The 22,654-nt window shown below is 49.6% G+C and overlaps 1 protein-coding gene across 2 annotated transcripts in view; it reads left to right on the top strand.

Annotated features, from left to right (window-relative positions):
• The window catches only part of PARD6G (par-6 family cell polarity regulator gamma), a 54,883-nt gene that overhangs the window by 8,430 nt on the left and 23,799 nt on the right, over positions 1-22,654 (top strand). For both annotated transcript variants that reach the window (XM_019716016.3, XM_074339780.2), the window contains one exon: positions 8,941-9,163. In XM_019716016.3, the coding sequence (XP_019571575.1) occupies positions 8,941-9,163 (223 nt within the window). The remainder of the gene's footprint in view (positions 1-8,940; positions 9,164-22,654) is intronic.

Below are 22,654 nucleotides of genomic sequence, written 5' to 3'. Positions count from 1 at the left end.
CAGTGAGACCCTGCTAGTGTGGCCATTGCCCTCTGCGCTGCTGTGGGGGAACTGCTCCCAGTCTCTGTCTGTCCTTAGAATCCTGCCTTGTCCTGCCGTCTCTCCGTTCCTAATTGCACATTTGCACGTATGATTGCTGTTCACCATCGGGCTTTCAAACCATCAGCCCCATGAAGACACCCAAATTAGCACATGGCCCTGCCTGTAAACTTGTGTTGAATGAATGAATCCTGAAAACCGCCCATAGCGTGACTGCTGGGTAGGGAGCTGGGCCCGTGGAACGGAGCCTGGGCCCAGCCCCAGACGCCCCTGCCTCCCGCCCGGTGCCCCCCTGGGCTGCTCTGCTGCACCCAAGCATTTGTCGACCTACTTGGGATCACACGGTAGATTCAGCCCCGTGTCCAAGACACAGCTGTCACTTCCTGTCCTGTACAGTCTTCCTGAGGCATTAGCTGTGTTGGCTTCATCGTATTTCACCCCGGGAATGAGCCCGTCTGTTTGGTGAGCTTTTACTGTTTCCATTTTCTACTGTTGTAAATATTTTGATGAACATTTTCCATCGGAATGCCTGTGCTTCTGATGACCCACTACGGTTGCTCTCACCTGACAGGCTGGAGCTGGGGCCGCACACAGTCACCCCGTGGGCGGGAGCCTCTGTTGGGGCTCGGCCTTGGTGGGGGCGGTGGCGCTTAGGGGCGGGGCTTCTGGGCCTCCAGGTGGGGAGCCCCAGGCCGTCCTAGCAGCAGCGAGGGATCCTTGTCCCCAGAGTCATGAGTGTGCGTCACTTGAGGCCTGCGTTGTAAGACAGACTTCAGTTCCCGGGGAGTCCATGTGTGGAGGGTGTCGCAGGCCCCTGAACACCCCTCGGGAGATAAGCACAGCCTTTGACAACCAGGATGCGACCCCAGGAATCCAGTGCCCAGGCCGTGTCAGGGAGCAGTCGGTGGGTATCGGAACAGGAAGATTGAAGTGTCCAGCACCCTCCTTGGCCCCTTGAGATGAGGGCAGTTTCAGGACAGCTGGAAGGACTCTGGCCCTGAGGACTTTTTCAATAAAATACTGCAACCCCAGGAATTCTGTGGGGAGTCAGGACCAGCTTTGTGGCCGTTTGGCAGGCGGTTTCCTGAAACCTCACGCCTGGGGCTGCAGGTGAGGTAACAGGCCAGTCCCCTAAGCCCCAGAGCAGTAGTGCGGAGGCCGCCATCCAGGACATGCAAGGAGACCCAGGTGGCCCTGTGCGGGGATGGCCTGTGGCCCTGCCCCTTCCCTTTCCCCAGGCACTTACCACCTTCTTCCTGTATGATTAGGTATTCATAGCCTTTACCGCTCACTCTGTCTTCCACACTAGGCTCTGCCTACTGAGGACAAGCGATTTTCTGTTTTGTTCACTCAGTTGCCCAGTGTGTAGAATAGTGCTGGTGCTTAGAGCCGTTCGGTAAAATGTGAGCAGGAGTGAAAGCATGGTCACACCTTGCACTCACCATTCCTTCAGCAAATGTCTTCAGAGCGCCTTCTGCATGCCAAGGTCAGTGGGGGTGACATGAAGATCACACTTTTCTTTTACAACCGTAAAGGCCAGCAAAGGCCAGTGTTGGAAAGCATATGTTCAGTAAGTTCCTTCTTGGCAGTGTGAAGAAGTGAGTTCAAGTAAGGAGACACATGTCACTTAACACGACACCTTTGTACAAGTGTAATGGTGCTTTGGTTGTTCTTGGTATCTCAGATGATTACACTTCCTTCTTGGGAAAGTCATTTGGAAACAACCTTTTTTTTTTCCAAGAAAACTCCCAGCACCTTCAGGTAGCCACTGAGTTTCATTGAGACCATGTAAGCCTTTGTGTCTTTCAAACTGGCACTTACGGTGGAGCGGTGACGTATCAAATGAAGTCACAGCCAGTGCCCTGCTAGCTTCCTGCAGACAGTGTGGTTTATAAGTTTAAAGATCCCCAGGTGGCCCGTTCACTCTTCTGTTCACAAAGACTCACTGAAATGCTGCCTTCTTGGCTGTGCCTGTGAAAACATCTTCACCTTGGTGCTGACACATGGCATTTACTTCAGATTGACAGGGCCAGGCAGATGGATGCAGAGCAGAGAAGGTGAAGGCAGGTGCCGGTGCCTGACGCCATGCTCACGTCTCCTGACTTCCTGTTTTGTAACTGTCAGCCAATGCTAATCTGTTTAAATTATAGACTTCTATTTGAAACCGGTGAACAGAAATTTAAGTGGTTGATTCAATAAAGATTTGAGTACTTGCTGTATACCAAGGGTGCACCTGGCTGGAGCCTGCAGGCTGCTCTCACTGGCTGGTCCAGCTGTGAGCTGTGGCAGCTGCTCAAAGGGTAATTAAATATTGTAGCTTCTTCGGGTTGGGGAGGTGTCCGCTTCTTGGGGTTGGGGAGGTATCGTAGAATGACCCACTTACTAAGCAGATGTTAACTGGTAAGGGCTCTTCCTTAGTGCCTGGCTCCAGTGGCCTTGCCTGGTGAGTCACCAGGAGCCAGATGACTTAACCTTTCTCAAGTTTAGAGCATCTGTGAGTCCAAGATACCTTCCCCCCAGGAACAGCAGCATCCAGCAAAAGGATGTTTTCAAAAATTAGCAGATCAGTGAAAAACGCAGAGTAGAGCGGTAAGGACAGCGTGCTACTGGTCGTGTAGAGAAGTGGATGTACAGATATGTACACAGCTCACGTCTGTAGTTTCATGTGCAACGCGGGTTCCTGTGGGGAGGGCGCTGGGGGTCTTAACTGACAAGCTTTTGAATTTTGAGCTGTGTGGTTCTATTCCTACTCAAACCAGAAAGAGCTGGCCCAGGTGGGACTGAAACGGCCCCCGGACAGGTGAGCTCTGGGCTCCAGATGGCCCCTTAAGTGTCATTCCAGACACTAGACCTTGTTTTTCTTCCTGGTTTCTTTTTTTTCCATCATGAATCCTCCTCGTTTCTCCAGGCCGTGTCCACAGACACATGTGCTCAGCTTTTCTGACCTTTGTGTGCAGAAGAAAGAATGCTTTTTTGAAAACACCAGAGTAATTCGAGGAAGTGACAGAGGAGGATATAAACTCAGAGTTGGAGGTCTTTACTCCTCTGGTTTGATTCCGTTTTTCTGTGAAAATCAGCGTGAAGGGGGAGGTGACCTGAGGACACTTGTGCCCAACACTGTGGCAATGTTGACTGCGAGTGATTTCACCTGTTGCTTTTAGTTTTGGCTGTGTACCTTCATGAAGAGGACAGTTCATCTCTCCCAAGAGGTTTGAGATTACAAATGATGTGTGTGTGTCTTCTGTCCCCAAGTAGCTGTTAGAAATACAACCACGTGCGAGTGTTTAGTTCTCGCCTGTTCCTCAAGTGACAGAAACAGTGATTGGTTGGTGCTCCCAACCCACCTTTAGGTCATCAAGGGACATCACATGTTCAGGACCTCAGAGCCCTCCCTAGTTCCAAAGACAACAGTGAAAGGACATAAGTAACAAGAAAATACTATTTATGATTTCCCTCCTCTCCCCTTTGATATCAGTGGGTCAGGATGATGGCGGCTGCTCCGGCTAACTCAGAAGTGGCCCTGCAGCCTCCTTGGGGCTGGCACTGGGCACGTCTGCATCTTAATCACCACACATGTGCCTGCCGTTTTATCATTTGTATGTGAGTGAGTTTCAGAGGAAACCTGGAGACCATTTTTCAAATGGAAGATGGACTTTCGGGCTGGCTAGGAGTGGCAGCAGCGTCATGTGCTGGTGGGGCACCAGGCTATTTCCAGCCTGAAATCCAGGATCTCCCGGGCCCTGGACAGGTGTGTCCTCTCTGAGTCCACACGTACAGTGTGGCAGCTTGGAGGTAGTCGTGGGCGTGAAGACAGTGGGTCAGACCTGACGTGCACAGACCAAGCCTTTCCAAAGTAGATTTGCTTGAACATATGGGTAAGTGGAGAGAGACCTCCTGAGGTGGTAGCAAGGAAAAGAAAAGTTTACATCCTTAGTATTTTTAACCTGGAAATAAGAAATGATCATGGTAATAAATTATTCCTGGCGTCACATGACACTGAATGATGAACACAGGTTTCTATTGCTAGAGCCTTGGGCCTCAGAAATAGTCATGTGAAGTTTTAGTTCCAGACTTGGACCAGAGGGACTGAGGCCCTTTTGCACTTTGGGGTCAGGGCGGAGATGGGAGTGTGAGAGAAGGCACCTTGTACCCTGCTCGGCGCGCCTTTCCTCTGACCTCCTTACACTGTGGGACCAATTTGAACTGGAAAAGCTTGCCCTGCCAGCTAGCACTACTGTCACTTTCTGTTTGTCCTATGCAAGGACCAGCGGTAGTGGGGGGCCTTCCCAAGTCCTTCAGTCGTCGCCTTCTGACTGATGTGTGCTGACAGCTGAGGGTTGTGCCCTTGGTCCTCGGGGTACTGGTCTGCCTGGAGACACAGCAGCCCCTCCACCTACCTGCCCACCTGCTGGGGTTCCTGTGTTTCTGATGATGGCCTTCAGTCAGCCTTCAATTGGCTATTGAAAAAAATTATTCTTTAAGGTGAAAAATGGAAAAAGAAATAGGTCTGTGAGCTCTAACTGACATAAAATAAAAATCATCCCTTTGGAGTGTAAACTCAGTAGTTTTTGGTACCGTCACAAGTTGTGTGGTCGTGGCCATGGTCTAATTGTAGAGATTTCCTTTACCCCAAAAGGAGACTCCGTTCCCATTAGCACTCGTTCTCAATGCCTTCCTACCGCCGCCCCTGGCAACCACTAGTCTCCTTTCTCTGTGGATTTGCCTGCTCTGTACATTTCATAACAATAGAGTGATACAACATGCGGTCCTGTGTGTCGAGTCTCTTTCACTCAGCGTGACGTTTTCACGATTCATCTTGGTCGTGGCCTGTGTCACTGCTTCATTCCTTGTTCCTGCCAAATAATGTGCAGTCATAAGGATTCACCATGTTTGGTTTATGACATGAGGTAGAAATCCAACCTCATTGTTTTGCATGTAGGTATCAAGCCAGCACCAGTTGTTAAGAAGACTTGTTCTTTTCCACAATTGAGTTTTCCAGGCATTCTTATCAAAAATCAATTGGTCACAAATGTAAGCTTTTTCTTTTATGGACTCCCAAATCTAATCTAGTGATGATGTGTCTATTTATGCCATCACTACACTGCAGTTTCGAAATTGAAAAGTGTGAGTCCTCCAACTCTGTTCTTCTTTTTCAAGAATCTTCTGAATTTTTGGGATCCCTTGCATTTCTGTAAAAATTTTAGGAACAGCTTGCCAATTATTACAAAAAACCAGCTAGGATTTTCATCAGGGTTGAATTGAATCTGTGATCAAGCTGGGGAGCATTCCAGCTTCACAATATTAAGTCTTCCCATCCATGAACATCAAATACCTGTCCTGGTTTCAAGGCCTTCAGTGGTCCTATCTATTCCCTGAAGACATCTGCTGGTAACTTGGAGGAAAGTACTTGGAAAAGGGGACTTACTGGATAACTGTAGTTAGTATATTAGAAACAAAGAGTGAGATGGCCAATATTTTGACAGGCTTACTTCATGCATGAAAGGCTGTTCTGTTTTGGTTTATCCTGCTCAGATGTCCGCAAATGCACTCACACCATTTAGGTTGCCTTTCATTTTTCAACAATGTTCTGTACTCTGTAGTTCTCAGCGTACAAATGTTCTCACTTCTTTTGTTACATTTATTCCTAGGTATTTTTATCTGTTTAGATGACATTTTAAATAATATGATGTGACAACGCTGGAAATGTGAAAATGGAAACACATACCAGAAATAATAGACTTTAAAATAAAGGCTATAACAAGAGAGAAAAGATGTTTCATATGCAGTAGCCAAGATATGGAAGCAACCTAAGTGTCACCCATTGATAGACAAATGGATAAAGAAATTGTGTACACACACACACACACACACACACACACACACACACACTGCAATATTACCTGACCCTAAAAAAAAAAAAGGAATGTTACCATTTGTGATAACATGGATGGATCTACATAGAGGGTATTATGCTGAGTGAAATAAGTCAAAATGAGAAAGACAAATACCACATGATCTCTCTTATATGTGGAATCTAAAAAACAAAATAAATGAACAAACAAAACAGAAACAAACTCATAAATACAGAGAACAAACTGATGGTTGCCGGGTGGGAAGGGGCTGGGGCGGGGGTTGGGTGAAAAAGATGGAGGCATTAAGAAGCACAAATTGGTTATTACACAGTAGTGATGGGGCTGTGAAATACAGCACAGGGAATATAGTCTATAACATGGTAATAACTGTGTGCTGTCAGATGGGGCTAGACTACTCAGGGTGGGGGGACTCACACAGAAGTTACATAAATGACTAACCACCACGCTGTATATCTGAAACTAAATATAATGTTGAATGTCAACTGTATATGGAAAAAAAAAAAGAACACTTTAAAGGAATGGTTGAGATGGTAAATTTTATGTTGTGCATATTTTGGTACAAAAAAAATTAGGAAATATGCTTGTAGCATATCATATTTCACACCTTGCTCCTAGCTTTGGAGCTCATCTGGCCTGTTCCCTACATGGCTTGACTGACAGAGCCGACCTCATTAACAAGCAACAGAAGTGCTTTGTGTCAGGAAAAAGTCTGAATTCGTTTTGATTTCCAATCACTAGCTTGCGTGCCTCAAACTGAAATAACCAATATGAGATTGTATGCCAACTGAACTTAAATTTAAAATAAACTTGAAAAATTAACATGGTAAGGCATATTTTCAGGAAAATTATGAAAAGAACTGAGAAACAAATTGAGGTGCATCTTAGATCAAATGGCAAATGCAGTTGTGACAAGAATATCGCCGTTGGTCATTACCACAGTTGCAGGATGTGACATAGGCCTAGCAGACGTGTGAGGAAGAGCAGAGGGGGGCCTGTGTCCCTCATATGAAAAAGAGTGCATTGTGCCTGTTTGGGGGAATATTCAGCTATGAAGTGTATTTAAAGTCAGAAACACTTGCTAGTTTTATTATGCGTGATTAAACTCTTTAGTTGTAGTGCAGAAGGCACATACTGATTAAAAACGAATTGCTGTGGGAGTGAGCATGTACAGTAGTACCACGGTTTTCGAACATCTCTGTTGACGAACATTTCGGTTTACGAACGCCGTAAACCTGGAAGTAAATGCTTCGGTTTTCTGACATGCCTCGGAAGTCGAAAATGTCACACAGCTTCTGCTGAATGCAAGATCCTGAGGCCTAGCTGTCGGCTGTTTTTGAACATTTCTTCAGGAATGGATTACGTTGGAAAACCGAGGTACCACTGTATTAGATACATGACATGGGAAAGGAGACAGTTGACTGTCATTGAAATTAACATACATGATGTGACTGGATAACCGAATCTGAAAATAGTCACACTCAACTCATTTGTAGCCTTGATCTCTTGTGTCTTGAAAAGTTCTGCAGTCGTGTGGGCCAGCCAGTGGTGCACATTTGTGATAAACGCACAGAAGGAAAATGCTGCTTATCTGAAATCGTAGGGGGCTCTGATGTGTGGCGCGCGCACACGCCCTCTCCCCTTAGCGGCAGGCAGGCTTCAGGAACTGTGGGGAGCCGTCTAAGTGGCTTTTCCCAAAGCAGTACTTTGCCTTGTCCTAGGTTGTGTGCCCAGGGCATTGCAGGCAGGGTGAGGACTTTGTTTCCTTTGCTTTTGAAAAGGGGCAGGAGACTGGTTCTCAGAGCTCTGTGCAAGTTGAGGTCTGGAGACTAATTCCCTTAAACCGATGGTTTGGTTTGTGCAGTCCCCAAGCCCACAGCATCAGCTTCTCCTGGGGATTCGTCAAAGATGCGAACTCCTGGGCTGCTGACTCCAGAACTCAGAACTCGGCTGCCTGCCCTGAGCTGAAGGCCACGCCAGCCTGGTTTGAGTTGACTTGCCCTTGACTGACTGGCATAATGTGCAGAGGATATAGTGACTAGATATGTGTAAACATTAAGCATTTCATTTATGTGTATTTTGGAACCAATAGAATTGTTTTTACTTCCACTGACAAGCACAGCATCTCTCCTTCCTGGTGAGTAAGGTCCCTGTTGCCAGTTGGGGAAACAACAGTGGGTCCTGAGCCAGACAAACAAGCTGTGTCCTTGGTCTCTGAACAGCTCAGCCCGTGGGCGGTGACCAAGGATACTCTCGTCACAGGAGGTCTAGGGCTCTGGAGGGAACTCCGTGTGCATCTGGGCCAGGGCTGAGCATTCCCCAAAGCAGGAAGAGAGCACTGCGTTTTTGGAGAGTCCAGCTCTGTGTTTGGGGCAGTTCAGAGCCCAGGCTCTGGTCTCCCTGACATCCGTGAAGTTCCCTGTTTCCAGGTTCCTTTGAGCTTTGTGTGTTTTGCTTACACGTTGATCCTTTTGAAGTGCCACTATTTGGTCCTTTTTAAATGCAAATCATAATCAAGTTTTTTCCTTGCTTACTGTGTTTCTCCAAAAATAAGACCTAACCGGAAAATAAGCCGTAACATGATTTTTTCAGGATGACATCTCCTGAACATAAGCTGTAATGCATCTTTTGGAGCAAAAATTAGGATAAGACCTGGTCTTATTTTGGGGGAAAAACAGTTAAATTGTTCCAGCACTTTCCTTGCCCTCAGCAAAAAGTCGGAAGTTCTGATGTCCTTGCTACTATCCTGTCTCTGGGTGTGCGATGTGCCTCAGGGTGCTTTGGACATCTGCCCTAGGGCCCTCAGCAGGTGCTTACAATTGCCTGTGACCTTGCTCCCCATGAACTGTCCTGACCTCAGGATGTGCTGAGTGAGCTGTGCTCTCACTGCTGGTCTCTGGTGTGCTGGCGTAAGCTCCGTGAGGACGGGGACGCTGGTCGCTGCTGTGTCCTGGGCCGTGTGGGCTCAGGACACACTTTGTCTCTGGTGGCCATCCCCGCTGCTCACTCAACCCCATGTCTTGCGTTGTAGTTTGGGGCTGAGTTCCGAAGGTTCTCCTTAGACCGACAAAAGCCAGGGAAGTTCGAAGACTTCTACCAGCTGGTCGTGCACACCCACCACATCGCCAGCACCGAGGTGACCATCGGCTACGCGGACGTGCACGGCGACCTACTGCCCATCAACAACGATGACAACTTCTGCAAGGCCGTGTCGAGCGCAAACCCTCTGCTCAGGGTCTTCATCCAGAAACGAGGTACCTACCGAGTGGGCCGGGCGTGCTCGCGCTCAGTGCCTGCGTTTGCGGTTTTGCCAGCAGAGCCTCACGGTTCTGGTGTCGCCTGTGATGAGGGTAGAGACAGGAACGTTTGCTTGGTCAGCATGAACCTCTCAGGAGGGCTTACAAATACCTCACTGATTTTCCACTTAGATAGTGTTGACTTGTGATTTTTCGGTACTGAAGAAAAATAAATATTGATCCTTTCAGTATTTTAACTACAAGAAGGTTAATTCAGTAACCCAAAAATGCCAGTAAGTTTTGCACTGTCTTCTCACGGTTGGAAAAACATGTTAGCTTTAAATTCTTCATTTGGTTGACGTTGGCTCTGATGTCCAGTGCGCTCTAAGTAGCAACAGCGTCATCTTACGTGAGAACAAGTGAGTGACAAAGTAGGTTCCTGACTGAAAGGAGGGGTGCCCTGCTGTTGTGGCACAGTGGGGCCCTGAGCTGCTCAGAGCCGCATTCAAGACTTGTTTTCTCATCTCCAAATTTGGAAATCCTTCACGTTTCAAAATAACACAGTTGACCCTTGAACAACAGGGGGCTTACGGGTGCTGACCCCCCCCCATACAGTCGAAAAGCCATGTATAGTTTGACTCCCCAAAACCTTAAGTTGTCCATGGGCACCCACGGGAGTGGGTTCCAGGACCCCCCACAGGTACCCAAATCGGGTGCTCAAGTCCCCACATCTGGTGGCGAGATCAGTGCATAGTCGGCCCCCCACATCCGCGGACTCCCAACCGCGGATCAGAAACACACAGGTATTTATTGAAGTTAGTCCGCATACACGTTCAAACCCATGTTATTCAAGGGTCAGCTGTACTGAAGGAAAGAACCACCGAGGTGAAGCTGGATGTTCAGAAAATGGTATTTTGATTGACGTGGTTATGACTGTCCCTCCTGCCCCCGCTGGCCCTCCAGGAGCACAATGGCCGTGGGGACACTGCACAGCAGCAGTCACAGTACCGTAGTCACTGATGGGAGGAGGGACAAAGGTCTCAGTCTCTCTGGACGAGCAGGGTGGTTTTGCAGAGGGACAGCCTGAGCAGGGACTAGAAATAGCTGCAGTGACGTCCAGGTGCAAGGCCCTCGGGAACGTGGGAGACGGGCCCAGCCGGGGAAGTGCGTGCAGGCGGGCCTGCTGTCCATCACCCACTCACCTGGCAAGTCCCGGTGAGGGGCGTGAGCGGCTTCCACAGGGTGCCCAGGTGGTCTGGACAGTGGTCAGCGCTCTGCGTGCTGGCCACTGCTGTCCTCTTGTTTGTGCTGATGGCAGGGAAAGTGCGGAGAGATAACGGCTGGTCCCGGACCTCGCTTTAGACTGTTGTCTGGCACAAGATCAGAGAGCTTTGCATCTGCCTTGCCAGCTGAGCCTAGCTGTCCTGCCGATGCCACTGAGACATCGACACAGCTGTGACTTCCTCACAGAGGCCTGCGCTGTAGCTTCCCGTGTCCCCCGTTCTTTTCCGCATCCCCTGCTGCCCTCCCGTCACGTGGGCATGTGTTCACTCGCCACCCTCTCGGGAGGGCCTGGCCCCAGTGAGCTCGAGTCCCCTCTGCCCGATGTCCTTTACATTTATTAATCGCTCTCAGGGCTGCCTTGTCCCCTGCCCCGATCCTGCGTCTGCAGCTCTGCCCTAGCCACCCCAGCTCACGGCATTTGCTCGTCGGGGCCCTATCACCTGTGCTGCAGGAAAGCAGTCTCCATTGCGTGTGGGGTGCGACAGAAGGTGCTCTTTGCCCTTGGAGAGGCCGTACTAGTGACACTTGGCACCCTGTGTTGTGGACTCACTGAATCTGAGGGGACACAGGAAGCTCCAGGTTTGTGTGTTTGCAAGGGGGACTTCATTGGGTCACCATGGACAGCTCAGACCACGTGGTCCCTTCCAGCGAGGCCCTTCACCCTTGCCCTCTCTAGTGACTCAGTGACATCCCTTCCTTCCCGTGCCATCCGGGAAGAATCCCAAAGTTCAGCGACCTGGCTGACGGTTTCTCACCCTCTTGTTTTCAGCGTGAGCCTGTTGCTTCCAGCCCCTGCCTTTCTCTGTCACATGACAGCCAGGAGCTTGGGTTACCTAAGTTCAGACCTTCCCTCCAGCACCTTCTCGTTGGCTCCATGAGCAATGAGCCCCATGTTCTCATCTATAAAATGGGAGAACAGCACCTTTGGAGGGGTGTTTTCAGGCTTAAATACCCTGTTTCCCCGAAAATATGACCTAGCCAGACAATCAGCTCTAATGCGTCTTTTGGGATAAAAATTAATATAAGACCCGGTCTTATGTATTTTAGTATATACTTACATATTTTAGTAAAATAATTCTGGGTCTTATATTAATTATTGCTCCAAAAGACGCATTAGAGCTGATTGTGCAGCTAGGTCTTATTTTCGGGGAAACAGAGTACAAACCAAAGTTACAGTAATTCTAGATTTGAGAATAATAATTGTTTGTTTCTTTAACTTTTCTAATTTCTTAAATCACGTAGACGACAAAAAGTGCCCTTCCTAACCACTGTTACCGTAATACTGACTTTTGTAATTGCCCAGGTATTTGCCTTTACTGAGATCTTTATTTCTCCAGTTGGCTTCCAGTTACTGTCTAAGTCCTCTCCTGTCACCTACAGGACTCTCTTGAGCATCTCTTGCAGGGCAGGTCCAGTGGTACAGATTCCTCAGCTTTGTCTGTCTGGGAATGTCTGATTTCTCACCTAATTTTGAGGGAAAGTTTTGCTGGATGTAGGATTCATGGCTGACAGCTTTTTCTTTTCACATTTTGAATGTATGGCCCACTTTCTTCTGGCCTCCTAAGTGTCTGATGAGAAAAGGACAGTTTTACCAAGGATCCCTTGTACGTGACCAATTGCTTCTCTCTCACTGCTTTCAAGATTCTCCCTTTGTCTTTGTCTTTTTGAAAGCTTGGTTATAATGTGTCTCGGTGTGGGTCTCTGAGTTCATCGCACTTGGAATTTGTTGAGTTTCTTGGGTTAGTCTTCAGTTTTTGAATGTTTTCAGCCATATTCCTCAGTCTCTTTGCCCATTTTTCTCTCTCTGCTCCTTTTGGGACTCCCACAATTCGTGTGTTGTTCCTCTTGATTTTCCACAGATCCCTGAAGCTCTGTTTGTTTCATTTTCAATTTTTTACTTTCTGTCCCTCAGCTTTGATGATTTCCATTGTCCTGTCTTCAAGTTCACTCGTTCTTTCTTCAGCTCAAATCTGTTTGAATCCCTGTGGTGAAATTTTCATTTCAGTGATTATAGTTTTCAGCTCCAGAATTTCTTTTGGATTTCTTTTTAGGTTTTCTGTCTCTTTACTGATACTTCCATTTTGCTCAAATGTTGTGTTCTTGACTTTCTCCACAACTTCCTTTAGTTCTTTGTGCACCTTTGGACCATTGTTTTAAAGTCTTTGTTGATATCTCTGCCATTAAGTGTTTTTCAGGGACAGATTCTTTTTGTGTGTGTGGCCTCGTGCTTCTTTGCACCTCTGTGATCAGAAGCAGCGGGCAGTAATCACAGCACAGGTCCCTGATACTTGGAGAACAGGGTCCCTTTTGCACCCCGTTCCTGCAAGCTGCTCCAGGACACGTGCATGGCTGCCTTCCACAGCTGGGTGAGGGGACAGGTAGCTGCTACTGTGGTAAAAACTGAAACTGACCAAAAGTGACTACAATTACTGTCCGGTTCTTCCCCTGGACATTGCAAGTCTTCAACAGACTCCAGAGTTCCAAAATAGTTATATCAGATAAATCCAACCCCTGCACGTGTTGTCCATGTCGGGGAAGAGATTCCTGGTGCTTCCTGCTTCACCATCTTCCCAGAATTCTGTGCTTTTATTTGTGATTTCACTGTTTAAAAGGACCCCCAAGCACAGGGCTGGAGTACTGACAAGTTTTCCTGAGCACAAGATGCATGTGATTACACAGAATAATGCTCATGGCTGTGAGTCAATGTTAATGAATCAATAACACATACTAAAGAATTGATTGTCTTTAGCCATACATGGTACAAGTTTGTGTCGTCGTGGGTAGATGAACATGTAAGCAGAGGCTTGCAGAAAGCTAACCCTGTGTCTCTCCAGGAGCCATGGTTCAGTGCTCAGTAATTTGGTGTCCATGGAGACTGCAGAACAGAACTGTGCTAAACAGTGAAACGTCCTAAATGGGCATATCCACAGACAGGAGCAGATTTGTCGTGACGGGAAGGGAGGGGGGTTGGGAGGTACGTTTCCTTCTTGAATGATGGACGTGTTCTGGAATTTGACAGTGGTGCTGGTTGCACAGCTCTGTAAATGTGCTAATAACTGTTGAATTATTCTGCTTACATGGGTGAACTTCATGGTATATAAACTAAATCTCAGTAATGCTGTTAACACAGGAGAAGAAGAAGATTCAAACCTGACTCTCCCTGGTCTGAGCCTTTGCCCTGGATGAGGTCACCTGGGCTCGTCTCCAGCTTTATTTACAAAATTCAGCCATTTTAATATGTAAGAAAGTTTGACTTTTTCATTAATCAATTTTTTGAAAACAAATGTAAAAAACTTTTTAAAAAATCATCTCTTATCATGGTAAGAAACTTTCAGTGACCCCAGCTGTGAGCCGCGCCTGGTGTATCGACGTTGAAATGCGAAACAGCGCTCAGTGCTCTTGAGGGGCTTCTGGTGCGACAGGGGGACATGAACACATTAGGATTGTAAATGGCACTGCACAGTACGATTAGCAGGACCAGGAATTAGTTACCAATAGAAATCACAGACATTTTCACAACATGAAGTAGTGGTAGCCAGATATCTTGAATATCACGTACAATAAATCATTACTTTAAAACAGTGTTGCAGATTGTTATTTAATGTATTAGTAAGAACGCACATATGTCAGTGGGTTCCAGGTCCACAGATTCTTCCAACTGCAGATCAAAATATTTTTTTTAAAAGTTACATTGTTGCTTACCTGTACTATGTAGTTAGCCTACAGTATTTACAGACTGTTTTCCTTGTCATTTCCTAAACAATACAGTATAACAGCTAGTTACATGGCATTTACATTGTATTGGGAATTATAAATAATCTAGATGTGATTTAAAGTATGTGGGAGGATGTGCGTAGGCTATAACCAAATGTTACACAATTTTACTCATAGGGCTTGAGCGTCCTGGAACCAGTACCCCCCACGGATACCAAGGGACAAATGTACATTATCGTATACACATTTGGTTTAGTATTGTGGTTATTGTTTTCACAGTGATTTATTTTCTCTGTAATCTCATTCTTTATGCCTTTAAGCATGTTATTCCCAGGGGAGTCCCCCAGCATCACGAGGTAGCTGGGGGTCGAGGGGCATTCGGCGTTAAGAACACAGTTGTAGACAGTCTGCATTTGGGAGCTCAGGCAACAGGCCAGGAATGATTTGGGTTGCTCCCTCCAGGAACCCAGTCAGGGGATGTTTCCTGAGGACATTAGATGGCATTTGTGAGGCAGAGACCACACCTAATTGAATTTCAGTTGCTCTTCTTGCCCTGGGTTCATCCCGCCCAGGGTGTCAGAGGGGCCTCATGTCTTCATCATCCCCAGAGACTTGCAGGACAATTAGAGCACTTGGAACTGTTTACTTTTCAACTGAACATAAATATTGTACACTTGCATGTATCTGTTAGCTGTTCTGGACTTTCCGGTGTACATTTGGGTTTCTAGAGTAAAAAAGGCACATTTGTAAACTTTCTGATTTAGCAGAAGTTGCGTGATTGGGAGCGGGGGTGGGAGGGAATTGCTTGTGATTTCATTTCAGTGAGTTGCCAGGAAAAGCAATTAAGGGGTTAAGGGGTGTTTTTCAAAGTAAAAGTTAGGTTTATTGAGAAGTTGGTTATAGACCTTCACGGAATCTTGAGGTACCAGGTGGAAAAATCCGGTTGTGACGGCTTTGGTTGGGCTCCTCATTAAAAGTAGCAGGAGGTGTGTTTGGTTTTAAGTTGGGGATTCACTGCATAGCAGAAAGTGCTCAGGGTGTCTAACTGTTTAAGCTGCCACATTCAGTGTCTGTATTTCCTGCCCGTTTTATTCTCTTTCCTCAGGCAACGCCAGGGCTTCGAGGCTGTGGGTTGAGGGCAGGAAAGGTGCAGCTTTGCTGAGTGAGCCTCGGCTGTGTCCCGTTACAGACCTGGGCCCAGGGGTTTCACACCCTCTGCTTGGGGAGCCTTCACGAGACCCATTTGCTTCTTTAATTGCCGGAATTCCTGGGAGTTTGTGTGTTTGGAGAATTGCCTTTTTTTTTTTAATTGGAAAAAGAGGGCAGAAACTCTCCCACTGCTCCACCGTGGGAACAGAAAACAAAATGACTGAAGCCTCGTTCCCCCTGGAGTGGGAGTGACAGGGAGAGAGAATGTGCTGAATCGGCTCATTAAGAGGAAAACAAAGCCTAACCACACGGTCCAGAAGCATCCAGGGGCACGTCCTGCAGCCTGGGTCTGCACCGCCCCTCCAGCTGTTCATTCTGACTGTCCCAGCAGCACACCTGTGTATAAGTGATGAACGTTTACTTGATAGAATTAGGCTCTACTCTTATTAATTTTCTACACATATGTACTTTACATGTTCAAACCCATAGTTTATTTCTAATTTGGATTGTTGCATTTTAAAAACCTACCATCAAAACCATATCCTGTGCTATTAAACTCTTTGTAAAACTTTTTTATTAAAAACTCTTTTCTGCTTATAACATACTTGTAAAAGAAAACTCAGACGACATGCAAATAAACAGCCCCACCACCCTGAGGTGAGCACGGTTAGCATTTTGGTACAGGCATAATTAGTTGGACATATTTCACAGAAACAGAGTCATAATACACGCACTGTAGAGATTATTTTAACCTAGCATTACATTTTTGACTTTTTATATACGTGTGTAAAGACATTCCACCCTTTTAATGGACATACCAGTTGTATGAATGTAACAAAATGTAACCAATTCCTTATTAGCTTGTATTTAGAATTTCGCATTATTACAGAGTGTTGTGCACTTTTTTTTTTTTTTAAGATTTTATTGGGGAAGGGGAACAGGACTTGATTGGGGAACAGTGTGTATGTACTTCCAGGATTTTTTTCCAAGTCAAGTTGTTGTCCTTTCAGTCTTAGTTGTGGAGGGCGCAGCTCAGCTCCAGGTCCAGTTGCTGTTGCTAGTTGCAGGGGGGCGCAGCCCTCCATCCCTTGTGGGAGTCAAACCAGCAACGTTGTGGTTGAGAGAATGCACTCCAACCAGCTGAGCCATCCGGGAGCTCAGCTCAAGGTGCCGTGTTCAATCTTAGTTGCAGGGGGCGGAGCCCACCATCCCTTGTGGGAGTCAAGGAATCGAACCGGCAACCTTGTGGTTGACAGCCCATTGGCCCATGTGGGAATCGAACCTGCAGCCTTCGGCATTATGAGCATGGAGCTCTAACTGCCTGAGCCACCGCGCCAGCCCTGTTGTGCACTTTTAGATACGTGTCAGGCTATCTCTGCAGGGTAAAGGAGATGTGATCTTCTAGAGTAAAAGTCTCGCGTATTTTTAACTAAGATGTGTATTGCCAGTGCCCGTCTCCTTGGCAGGACATTAGAAGACTGACGCTTGAATTGGATCTTTTAAAAACACATCTTTGGAGACTGTCCTTGAGTGGCGAGCAAATGGGTGCGCTTTGAATTTATCTACTGAATGAGGTAGTGAAGGCCAGGAGGGTCTGGCCCAAGGTGGGGGGTTGGGGGCTGCCACCCAGCGAAGGCCATGTGGAGCTGCGAGTCCAGGAGCTCAACCACTCCCGCTGGGACTGTCCTCAGACACCTGGGGTTTGGGTACTGCCTTCAGGGAGCTGTCAGCCTGTCCCATGGGTGGTTCTGAGGTTTCTGCAACCCAACCGGCGGAATCAGCTTGGTTCCATGGAGGCCCCATATGTGTGGCTGAAGTGATCCTGTCACACAGCAAGGTGGCTTGCTGGGACGCAGGGTTCGCTCGGCGGGCTGGGCTCGCTGGCACTGAGGATGGCTCAAGGATTCCAGGTTTGATGGGAGATGAGGCTAAACACGGGCTCTGTGTGGGGCCTTCTTTGGCCAGCGAAGCCAGTACTCCCTAGCTGAGGGACTGGTCAGGCCTCCTGTGTTAGCGGATCTCTCTTTGAAACAGAGCAGCGTCCCCCTCCAGGGCAGCATGCTGTGTGTCTTCCCCGGATGAGCTGGCATCGCCTGTTTTAGAACCTGGGGACTCTTCTGCCTTCCCAGGAAGTGCGTGCCCCACACCCCGTCCTCCCTCTGTGGTGCCTGGAGCTCGGGGCACCAGGGACGCGGGGGCCTGGTCCCCACCTCCCCTGAGGGCCTGCAAGCATTCCTTGCTTCTGGGCCCCCGATCCTTACACCCTCCCATGTACTGCGGGAAGCAGATCAGCTCCATTCCTGCTTGTCTGAGCGTAGGCCTCCTTGGGGCATGGGGCCTGGGGGCCTGGGGTGCAGGCCCAGGGTGGGGGGCCATGGCATGAGTGGGGCCGGGGCCTCTGCTGAGTCTGATGGTGAAGATGGGGCTACGAGCAAAGCCTCCTGCGGACGGACGGTGCTTCCTCAGGACAGGACCCTACTTGGCATCCCCGCATCCATGGCCGGTTTGGAGGCCTGCTGTGCCTGCAGTGGGTGGAGTGAAAATCTGACGTGATGTTTTATTAAACCTCATTTAAGGCTGGCAGAAGCAGGGCTCTTTGGTGAACAAGGGGCTGAGTTGGGCTTCATGACCCTTGTTGGGGGTGGGTGGCCACACTTGTGAGTACCGGGTTGTAGGCTGTGATCTGCCTTTTGGCACCTTCCAAAAGACAGGTCTTCGCTCGCTCCCCCTGGACCTCCCTAGTTCAGCCAGCGCTAGCTTTGCACAAAGATGCCGCATCATCCACTCGGCAGCTCTTTGCTACTTTTCTCATTCGGCTAATGTGACGCGTCGATGGGCCCCTCCCAGCCTGCGTGGTTGTGCCCCTCTGCCTCGTACCCGGACACTGAGCAGGTTCAGTAGGGCAGCCAGTTCTAGGCTCACCTCGCTTACAGGCACGTGGAAGTCCTGGGGACACAGGCCAGGTCATGGCTCCTGCCCTCAGGGGACCTGCAACCCCACATCCTGTTGGGAAAACCGTGACCCCTGAGGGGATTGTGCCGTGGGGACTGGGAAGTCCTCTGTGTTAGACACAGGCCCATGAGGGCTTCATGGGCAGTGGTGCCACAGCACGGAGTCCTCTGGGGCAGCTTGGAAAGCGAGTGCGAGTCATGGAGAAGCGAGTGGTCCAGCTCAGTTTGCAAGTGCCAGGTGAAGTGTGTGTGGGGAAGAGGTGGTGGGGAGTGACGGGGGGCTGCTGCGGCCCTGCAGCCCTGTGTCCACCTACGAACAGTAGGTGCTCACTGATGAGCTGGTAACCGCGTTGGGAAGCCCCTGGCAAAGGGCCTGCAGACAAAGCAGAGGGAAACAGGAGATTGATAAGCGCTGGTGACCGCGTCACATGTCACGGGACATCTAGATCCAACTTGCCCTGAGTGGAGACTTCAGCACGTTTGCAGCGGCTGGCGAACGCACCTTCTGTGTAGGTGAGAAGTAGTTGGTGGGCAATAATTTTAAACTGTGTTCTCTTAAGCATTTTGTATTTGAGGTATCTTTGCTAGAAAATTGCACCAGGATGGGCCAGTCTGAGTCTGTTCTTAGGGTTACCAAGCTGGGAAGCTGTTTAAATTCCTGTCATTTTGAGCCCAATTATTTGCCATTCCATTCAGAGGACAAATTTTTTGGGAGAGAATGGAGGCTTCTGGTGGAGAGCCTGTAGGTGGTATTGGCCCCATAGAGGCCCCCCGGGGGGGAGGGGGGAGCCTGGCCTACAGCACACGGACGGGCTCACGGACACCCTCCTGGGACAGGCTCCGCCAGCTCTGTGTGGCCATGGATGTGTAAAGAAAGGGCTTCTCATTCAGATGACAGCTGCGGAGACGCAGGGTCTTCAGCTGTGCTGCCTCAGCAGGAGTCACCCGGACAGGCAGCTGAGAGGGAGGGACGCGCGTGTCAGAGATGCTGAGTGAGGCTTCCCTGCCGCCTCCATGCCTCCATGCCAGGCCTCCAATCGCAGCTCCCACGCTGGCTTCCTGGCACCTGTTTCCCTCCTTTCACTGCCCCCAGCACTGCCGACCGTCTGCCACGTTCTGCTCACGTGTCCCCCTGTTGCTGAGCCGCACTGGACCGCCCGTGGGATGCACGGTGGGCGAGCGGGTCTCCTGTGGCCCCTCCCCCTGCACCACGCCTTGTTCAGGTGCAGCCGGAACACCCACTGACCCTGCACACCGCTCACCCCAGTGTCTCCACATTTCTGCCGTCCACAGCTCAGTGATGGCGTCTCATTTCCTCTGACACCCACCACTCCCTGAGGTTCACCGGCCACCACCTGACTCCAGGAGCCCTTGGCCATAATTCCCACGTGGCCCCAGGACGGAGGGCTGATGGGGCAGGGATGGGGGCTGGAAACAGATCCCTGGGGAAGCCCATCCAGTGTCTCCTGTACATGGGGGCTTATGAACCACGGCCTGACACGCATATTCCCCGTCTGCTCAAAGACATGTGCTCATTTCACTTTCGCTGTTCACCAAGGACTTTTCAAATTATCATGTGACTGTCACCACAAAGCAAGTGGTAGAATTATTCTCATATTGCACGTGATGAACGGAAGCTTCAGAAAACCCCACATGGCAGATACAGCTCTGAGCTGCGGCCATTGAAGTCCGCTCGATGGAGGCTGGCAAAGCAGGGCCCTCCCAGCACCTCGCTGCAATGATGCCATGTGTGGCCGACGAGCTCAGAACCAGGTACTCGGTCAGCCTTGGGGACTGGACTCGACTCACAGGACGAGCTGACAGGGTGGCCTGCTCGGGACACGGGGGACCCCATGATTCCTCCTTCCGTCCGCGGAGGCGTTTGCTGAGGGGACGATTTCCCGCGTGTGTTTGGAGTCCAGACAGAAAAGTTTCCACATTGACCTTTTTCTTTTCCAGAAACGGAAGCAGATGTGGGTTTCCTCTTACACAGGGGTCTGTCTTCCTGTTTTTCCCTGTATCTCTCTCTGTTCTTTCCATCCTCTCCTGTGGGAAAATGACTCAGCCCAGGGCCCCACTGGTATCCCGCTTCTCACAGACCCCAAACATTCATGGCGTCTAACAAATGCAGACAGACAGTTGGACTTGGGGCTGTTTGCTCCTAAGCTGTTTCTTGTGGGGGCGCAGCTGCCCGGCCTCATTCTGCCTCCCCTGGACTACAGGCTGGAGCTGGGAGTGCTATACCCCGTGACTCTGAGGGTCAGTTTGTACAGTTTATATGAACAAGTAACAACAGCATTAATACAATTTAATGAACCAATGACAGTGTTAATACAATTTACATGAGCCTATAATGACAGTATTATACTTTATATGAAGCGATAACAGTATTAATCCAATTTATATGAAGCAATAATAAATGCAAATTTTTTGTTGTGGGAAACAGAGGTAAGAAAATTTACCGTTTTAACCATTCTCAATTGTGCAGTTCAGTAGTATTAGGCACATTCACATTGTCGTGAAACCACTATCCATCTTCCGAGCTTTTCCATTTTCCCAACTGAAACCCAACGCATTAAAACATTATGTGTTCTGGTGAGTGAGTTAAATGAGACTTCAAAAGTACCTGTGTACCTGTCAGTATAGATTCCGATAGAATGCCCGTGGGCACACTGACAACCGATAAAGTGTCTGTAGTCTTGTTAGAATTTTCAAATCACAGGGTGAGAAGTTACACTTTTTCCAAAAGCACATCATTCATGAAATAATGGTCTCTTGTGGGCGGAGTCTTCACACCCCTGCCGAGACACCAGACCCCTGGCTGCTCCCTTCCGGTCTGTGCACGGACCACGCCAGGGGTGGTCTGAACATCAGATCGCCTGTGGTGAGACGTCAGTTAAATTGCCCAGGAACAAGCCCCGCCCGGCTCCTCTGAACATGTTGGGCCATCAGCAAAGACTGTGAGGGGTTGGTCACCCTAACCTGTCCCCCACCTGCGTGGAGTACAGAGGCGAAGCACGTTATCTGTTGAGATGCCAGCTCTCGTCTGTATATATTTGTTGGGGTGGCAGAGCCCTGACAGCTCCACGTGCAGCAACAGAAACGCTGCAAATCTGCTTGCCTCCAAACATGTCTCCTTTCGCCTCCCAAAGCCAGATAAGGGGAAACCTGGTGATGGCCCAGCTCCCATAGTCCCCTCCCTGCACTGGTAAAGCCCAGGAGGTTCTGTGCTGACGCAGGCAAGAGCAGAAAAGTGGGGAGCCTTGGGTCTGGCGACCCCCTCGTCCCAGGTGTGGGCTGGTGGTGTCACTTTATCTTCCCGCCTACTCGCTCGTCTTGGTGCTGGTGGGCCCTGTGCCGGTGGGTCCCACGGCATACCCTGTGTGCATCCTCACTGCCAGCCACGCAGCCCCAGAGCCAGCTCTCAGCAGTGTTAGACCTGCTGTCCCCTGGCCTTGGCTCACTCAGGTGCTGGGCTGCAGGGGGGCTGGACGGTGGGTCGGGGCCTCTGTGGGTTCCCACACAGATTGGCCCCACACGGCCCCTGCCCATCCACCCTGCGACCGCAGTGGGGGGGTCTGTCTCAGAGACCCCCGCAAAGGAGTGTGTTTCCACGCTGTTTGCCTTTCGGGAGCGCATGCCTGAGCAGGGCGCACTGTCTGCAATGTCTCTTCTGTGCAGCACAGTGTCACCCAGGGTTTCTTTTTGGGGTCCCGAATGAGAATTCCCGAATCTGGCAGTGGTGATGGTTGCTTAGCTGTGAATGCACTGAAAGCTGCAGGATTGTGCACATCAGCGAGTGGACTGGTGGTGGGTCAGTCGTGCTCCACGTGGCATCTCGGTCCAGCTGTTCTGAATGTCCTCTGGAAGCCGTGCTTCCCCTGGCTTCAGCCTCGTCCAATCACGAACACTAGAGGAGTTCTTGGTGCTTTGTTCCTTCTCTGGAAGGAGGTGGGAGAAGAGCCTGTGACTGAGGGGTCTCCAGGCCTGCCATGTGGGAGCAGAGGCAGGGGACACACAGTGGGCGCCGAGTGGGGTGAGGACCTTCCCATGGCATTTGTACTCGGGAGCTGCCAGCCCAGGATGGAAGGTAGCTGGGGCTGCTGGGATTCCCCGTGTGCTGAGAGGAGCAGACACATCGGCCCATCGGCCAGCGGCCTCTCCTTGGGAAAGACCTGCCCCTGTTTCTGTACTGGGCTCAGCTGACGGGCGCTAGGAGCTGGTGGTACTGAAGAAGCCCAGCCGAGGCGGAGCCCTGGTTACACTGGGGAGGGAGGAGGCGCTGGCTGGCACTCCCTCGGGCCTCTTTGTGGGGTCCTGCGATTTCCTTTGAAAGGAAAAAAGATGGTTGGTTTGCTGTGCTGGCTACGCAGGCTGGTAATGTCAGCCGAGAGAGTGGCTAGAGGGTCTG

The sequence above is a fragment of the Rhinolophus sinicus genome, chromosome 4, assembly GCF_057876585.1.
Source record: "Rhinolophus sinicus isolate RSI-liver-muscle chromosome 4, RSI-T2T, whole genome shotgun sequence".
NCBI lineage: Eukaryota > Metazoa > Chordata > Mammalia > Chiroptera > Rhinolophidae > Rhinolophus > Rhinolophus sinicus.
This window is presented reverse-complemented; position numbering and strand designations above follow the sequence as displayed.